The following is a 7433-nucleotide window of genomic DNA, read 5'->3' on the forward strand; positions in this document are numbered from 1 at the left end:
ATCTTTTTGGTTACTTTATCTTTCACAACAGCATCATATCCTACCACAAAGCCACACAATGAATTATCTGTACTCTGTCCACATTGGGAAATAGAGCCCAGAATTTGAGTGCTGTAAGTCCATAAGTTTATGGAATTTTCACAAATGGACATAGAAAAGGTCATCTGCATTTCCATGATTCTCTCCTAGGCAGTGTTGTACAGAAACGTTCTAGCACTACAACGTTGTTACTTAACAATTACTACAACTACAAGTAATTTTTCGTCGTAGTTTTTTGTTCTGCACCATCTTGTAGTTGTGATAGCATAAGATATTCCAAGCACATTAAGCTGTGGGTACATTATAAAAGTGGCAATAAATCCTTTCACATAAATGAGGGGGGGGGGTATTATGGCGATGCTCTCTTCCCTATGGCCAGTAGTTCAAAAATTAGGTACGACACCACATAGCTTTAGCACATTTTCCATAAATACCAAATACAAATACCTAGCACTAGTGTTGACAAGTTTGTAGAAATCAGAAAGAATTAAGGACCCCTTAAGTAATAAGTACAAATGCCCGGCATGGCCAGGTGGTTAGGGCGCTCGACTCGCAATCTGTGGGTCGCGGGTTCGAATCCCCGTCACACCAAACATGCTCGCCCTTTCAACCGTGGGGGCGTTATAACGTGATGGTCAATCCCACTATTCTTTGGTAAAAGAGTAGCCCAAGAGTTGGCGGTGCTGACTAGCTGCCTTCTTACACTGCTAAATTAGGGACGGCTAGCGCAGATAGCCCTCGTGTAACTCTGCGCGAAATCCGTAATAAACATATTTAATCATAAATCGTGCGCAGCTTCAAAACTTGGAGGATAGTTATTTTTTTTAAATAAATTTAATAGTATTTTGAAAACTATAATTCATAAATAAATTTCTGTTTCTATTGTCAATGTACGTGTAGTGTGCTTTTAAAACCAAATAGCAACAGACTTCTGTGAAATTAGTCTCGCTTCACGGTTCAATGGCTTACGTAAAACACGGGGAACTACTTTTTCATGACTATACTTTTAGCGTAACTTTATTCAAAATTTTGTTGACGTCAAGACTGTTCTTTGATTATTTTATAGTATACAGTTTGCGTTCCTTTTCAATGACGTAGTTCTAGTGGCATGTGAAATATAAGCAGAGAAAAACATCCAAGAGGACTGTGTAACATGGCAACGGTAGCAACAAAATGAAAAGATTACATCACACAACGTCAGCATGACCTCCTTGAGTGAACTCATACTTGGAGGTTCTAATACATGACTTTTAACTAATCTACCTCTTGTTGAAATGTTACATCCATTGTTCAGCCCAACCAAATTATCGTTATGACATAAATCTAATGCATAGAAAATATTACTATGGCGTTATTAAAAGAAAACGAAAAACATTTTTTTTATCACGTCTAGATGAAATAAAAATAGGCAAATTCTAGAATATATATGTATTTAAACATGTACCTTTACAAAGTTGACAAGGTACTCCACCACCAAGTACTCTCCAAAAGAACAAGTCTCCTGACTGTAAATCTTTAGAACTCCAAGCAGTAGTGGCGCTACTGTCAGCACAACATTCTTCTTCAGAGACATTGGTACGCAAGGACGCAGTGCAGCGGCCATTACGATCCATGGAACTCCAACAAAGACCTGCTACGGAAAACTAAACATTACTATATGCTGTATTCACAAAAGTAAACAACAACAAAATTACATTACAATAACCAAAAAGTTGTTTTTGCCTTCGTTAGATAATAAACAATGAGCAATATCCTTACAAATACACAAATATATCTATGTTGTACTGGTTTTTGGATACACATCGTGTAAAATGATCAGTCTAAGCAATTCAAATAGTCGAATACTTTTGGAATATAGTATAGTCATTATTCAAAAATATATAACAACTTCATTATAATATTTTATTTCTCGTGAATTCAACGTAAAAAAATTTAGTTTGCAAATACACGTTAGATTTCCTAAGTTCCCCGGTGGGTCAGTGGTAACTTTACGTATTTAAAACACTAATATCCGGGGTTTGATTTTCTGCGGTAGACCCAACAGATAGTCCAATGTTACTTTGCTCTAAAACAAATTAACAAGATTTCCTAAAATGCGATTTATATCATAATCCCGTGGAATGATATTCATGAGCTTTATAAATCTATGTATTTATTTTTTTGACGAAACCATTACTTCATGAGCACTGTATAAGTATTTATTTACTTTTTGACTAAACAATTAATTAGATTCGGAATATTTTTTTGTTTTAATTATTAACGTCGTTAAAATTTGGTTGACTTAGTCTTTGAAGAAATTGGTTAAAAGTCAAGGTCACGTTTGAAAACATCTTGTAAGACGAATAAGACGAATTCAAGAAATAAGTAAAAATATGGAGGCATAGGAAATGTATTCATCACTTGGCTCAATCTAACAAGTACTTTTGTTATATTTGAAGTTTTTTTTTTCTCGCAGGAGTTATATTCAAATCCCCCATCTGGTAGCTCAGCGGTAACTCAGTGGCCTTATGACGCTAAAAATAGGGTTTCTATACACGCAGTGGGCAGAGCACAGATAGCCCAAACAAATAAATATTTTCTTATTAAAAAATACACCCATTGTCCTTTTTAACCAAATTATGCGACGCCATATTACAAAGTAAAATTAATTCCCAACAATTCACAAAATAGTTAACTCTTTCCAGTTAATACAGTTAAACAGTGAACGCTGATGCAAGTACTAATAGTTATACTTGATATGAAAATTATCTCTCTTTAAGTCACACACACACACACATACATGTATAGGCTATATATTAAAATAGTTATCTCTTTCCAATTAATACAGTTAAACAGTGAACGCTGATGCAAGTACTAATAGTTATACTTGATATGAAAATTATCTCCCTTTAAGTCACACACACACACATACATGTATAGGCTATATATTAAAATAGTTATCTCTTTCCAATTAATACAGTTTACAGTGAACGCTGATGCCAGTACTAATAGTTATACTTGATATGAAAATTATCTCTCTTTAAGTCACACACACACACACACATACATGTATAGGCTATATATTTATGTCGGTAAGACGTCTTTGACTGTACATATGAAACTGATCTATACAGCTAACGTTTATTACACGTTATACATTGTTTGTTTGTTTTGAAGTTAAGCACAAAGCTACACAATGGGCTATCTGTGCTCTGCCCACCACGGGTATAGAAACTGATATATACAGCTAACGTTTATTACACGTTATACATTGTTTGTTTGTTTGTTTTGAAGTTAAGCACAAAGCTACACAATGGGCTATCTGTGCTCTGCCCACCACAGGTATAGAAACCCGGTATATAGTGATGTACGTCCGCAGACATACCGCTGTGCCACTTGGGGCCACGTTATACATAAAGTGACTGATTAACACAATTTCAAAACATTTTTGCTCAATAGTTAAGTAAAAATTCATTGATATAGCATTGAAATTCGAAATATGTGTTGTATTTAAACGTTCTGGGTACGGAGAAGTTAAAAAATTTATTCTGGTTCTGAAGACTTGACAGGATTGAATTTTGTGGGAAGTATAATAACATATTATAGTAAAAATTGCAGTTATTAAAATCCCAGTTTTCAGTTGCATATACATAAAAAAAGAAGTTAAAAAGTGCAGAAAATAGAAATTAACTCTTTAATCCATTGTAATATAATCATATCATACGATGGTTCTTGTGTTCATTTTTTATAATACCCGATTAACTTGTATTTGTTTCTCTACGTTTCAACTAAGGCAAAAGTCTGTACATAAATGTATACAACAAGAACAATCAGAGAGATTGCATACCTTCGACCCGCCACTCATTTTCGAGATTCCATGCGTTTATATTGGATAACGTCAAATTTCACCTTAGAAAACTCAGAAAGTTCTACTCAGATCCAGAATGATCAACGATCTGGATAATGTTTTATGAGAAACCTTAATGTGGCCATGAAATTGGGTACAAATCCGATCACATTTTACAGAGTTATTAACCGCAAAAATGCTCGTCTCCATTATAAAAATGCTTCAAAGTGATCCAAAATCCGAATTTTGATCGGGTCAAAATTTGGGGAGGACTGTCCCGTACTAATTTTTAGTCTTGTGTAAAATTTTCGTCTACATCGGTTTATTAGTTTTCGAGATACGCGCACGGAAACACAGACGCACACACACACACAGACGCGGTTACAATACCCTCGCCCACCTCTGGGGGAGAGGTAATTACACCAGCTCATGCACGTATTAAACCCAAACTTTTGAATGCTGTACAATGCCCCCACGCGAATTTTCTAATGAATGATTAATTAAAGTTTTATTACAAACGTGAACATTGTCTTACTCGACATACAACTAACGCGATTCTTATTAACCAGCATTATTCAGTCAAGGGTTAATTTACGAGACAGAATGCTAATGCTAAGTTTTGTGTTCAGGCTATGGAGCTTTGTATATTTGTTCACCTGAACGACATCTTATGCGCACAATGAGCTGAACAGCCGGGTCAGAGACCCCTATGGGTCAAGCATAGCCGTTCCTAAATTTGAACTGCGACCCAGCGGGCAAGCAACCAGTCGGCACCAGACGCCAACTGAAGTGCCTACTCTTAACCGTATGCAGGTATCAACTGTCACTCTTATATCACACGTAAAGTTGAAAGTATAAAACGTATTTTGTAGGGCTGAAGCTCGAACCCGAAACCGTTTTATACCCAGTCCCGTATGTTAATCACCAATACATTGGGAAAACAGTAAGTATGTTATATATTTTTCTGAAACACTTGGGAAAATTTTGAAACGAATAATTCAACCCAAGAAGAAAGTGTCACTAAGTTCAGAGTCTTTAGTATATTCAGTGTTTATCCAAAACATATTTCTTGTCACCAGCTCACCAAAGAAGCTATACAAGATATTCTGTTATTTCTAAAATGTTGTTGTATTCTCTCTGCTAATAAAAGGGTTGCTATGCCCATGTTGTATAACCAATGTGAATTTACGTTCCAAATACAAAGATTATCTAAGAGTTACAGCATATACACATATTCAAGGACAGTTTTTCTTCTTATGTAAAACTACCATAATACAGTAAACCTCTCCCAACGACTGATACCATGAAAATTTCACTAGTTTAGTTCTAAAACTACTGGCTGTCATAAGCAGACATTACATACTAGTTGTTATACTGTATAGGAGAAGGTAAATATCAAAATAATAACAATATAGAGGGTGGATTTCTTGTCTTTTCTTTCTACAATCAAATATCATCTTGTTCATGTGTGTCTTTTTTTTTGTCACATGATTAGGGCTAGAAGATGATCCACAATTCCACAATTGTTGCTATGATCCACACGACACAATATGACGTAACACAGTGGTTCTCAAACTTTTTCGTTCGAGGACAACTGCGATGGGACAAAGGATTCCGCGGACTACATACCAGTCCTACCCCACTTGTTTACGCGTCGGTGACTTGCATTTTGGACCAGCCCGCGAACCACCTGGAGGACCCTCTCGGCCTAACAGTGGACCGCAGACCAAACTTTGAGAACCACTGATCTAATATACAAGCATCTTTTTGCACCAAATAGCTCACCGTTGGCTCAGCATTAAGTATGAGGCTTACAACGCTAAAACTTTTGTTTAGAAATCCGCGGTAGCTTTGAGCTTAATAATAAACAAAGCAAACAATTCAACACACAAGATGGATAGCAGCCGATCCACAAGTTTTTTGTTTTCTAAGCATACGAGTAAGGTAGCAGCTGATTTACAAGTGTATTTATTTTTTAAACACTCGAGAGAGGTAGCAGCTGATCTACAAGTGTTTTGGTTTTTAAGACACACGAGAGGGGTAGCAGCTGATATAAAAGTGTATTTATTTTTTAGACACTCGAGAGTGGTAACAGCTAATCTACAAGTTTATTTTGTAGACAGTCGAGAGGAGTAGCAGCTGATCTACAAATCTGTTTGTTGTTAGACATACGAGAGGGGTAGCAGATGACCTACAAATGTTTTTACCTTTCAGACATACGACAGGGGTAACAGCTAATCTACAAGTTTATTTATTTTGTAGACAGTCGAGAAGAGTAGCAGCTGATCTACAAGTGTATTTGTTTTTAGACATACAAGAGGGGTAGCAGATGATCTACAAGTGTATTTACCTTTTAGACACACGACAAGAGTAGCAGCTGATCTACAAGTTTCTGTTTTTAGACACTCGAAATGGGTAGCAGCTAATCCACAAGTACTTTTTTCATCATACAACAAGAATATGATATAATATACAAAAGCCTTTTTTCAACGCATAACAGAATGTTTGCCACAACCTTGCAAGAGAAATAATTCATCATCAGTTCGTTTGTAAGACTGTCAACGTGTATGACGCAACATGAAACAGATGTTTGGCTTACCATTATACACACGTGCAATATTCCGTTGTGTAATAAACTAACCTTGGTATAACTAAGAAGTTGATTCCTCAGTGAAATACACTAATAACGTAAAACACAATTACAAAAAACTCATAGTAGAAGTAACCGTGAAATGACGGCCTTCAACCCTTAATATTGGAATTATCTTGATCACAAGCCACGAACATATGCAGCTGATGCGAACAGGCAAATTATGTAACCATTAAGAAATCATGTGGAATGGAAACACCTATTGTTCATTTACCATTTCATTTTAATACCAACAGATCAGCTTAGAATTCTATAATACAACTCCCAAAGGAAAATTCAGACCACTTATTGAAGTTCTGGTCTAGTAAAACTTAATATTGGCGGTAGTATCTGTGTATGTGTTTATGACACAGGGAGTTTTCTTTGCTTACCGCCCCCTGTCGCCCTGCAGGTTTGTTATCTATTCAAGCTGGAATCATATCAGGGTTCAAGTCTTTTGTGACGTCTTAAGCAGCTGAAGCTCCCACGTTGTATCAAACGTGTTGATGACTTAAATCACGTAGTCCAGTGTACATAACATTTAGTAACTTTTTTTAAACAGTGGTTTGAAGGAAACATTGTCGTGCTTTCGCTTATAATATATGAGCTACAGTGAGTTTAAACTTTTGCACCAAAAAAATACTAGAGTTTTTTCGACAGAGAAAAAATTATCTAAAGCCTGATTTCTGAACTGAACATTCTATAATTTTTTTTCTTTTTATGAAACTGGTTGTTTGTAAGAAGCAGCTTTCTTCTTTTGGTAATCTCTTTTCAACTTTGATTGTTTGTTTTTTGAATTTCGCGCAAAGCTACACGAGGGCTATCTGCGCTAGCCGTCCTTAATTTAGCAGTGTAAGACTAGAGGGAAGGCAGCTAGTCATCACCACCCACCGCCAACTCTTGGGCTACTCTTTTACCAACGAATAGTGGGATTGACCG

The 7433-nt window shown here is 36.1% G+C and overlaps 1 protein-coding gene across 5 annotated transcripts in view; it reads right to left on the reverse strand.

Annotated features, from left to right (window-relative positions):
- Window positions 1–7433, reverse strand: part of LOC106464632 (follistatin-like) — a 77528-nt gene that overhangs the window by 33643 nt on the left and 36452 nt on the right. For 4 of the 5 annotated variants that reach the window (XM_022392872.1, XM_022392867.1, XM_022392853.1 and 1 more), the window contains exon 2: window positions 1484–1672. In XM_022392872.1, the coding sequence (XP_022248580.1) occupies window positions 1484–1672 (189 nt within the window). The remainder of the gene's footprint in view (window positions 1–1483; window positions 1673–7433) is intronic. The other variant, XM_022392857.1, reaches the window with a different exon arrangement.

Source organism: Limulus polyphemus, unplaced genomic scaffold (genome assembly GCF_000517525.1).
Source record: "Limulus polyphemus unplaced genomic scaffold, Limulus_polyphemus-2.1.2 Scaffold62, whole genome shotgun sequence".
NCBI classification, from domain to species: Eukaryota; Metazoa; Arthropoda; class Merostomata; order Xiphosura; family Limulidae; genus Limulus; species Limulus polyphemus.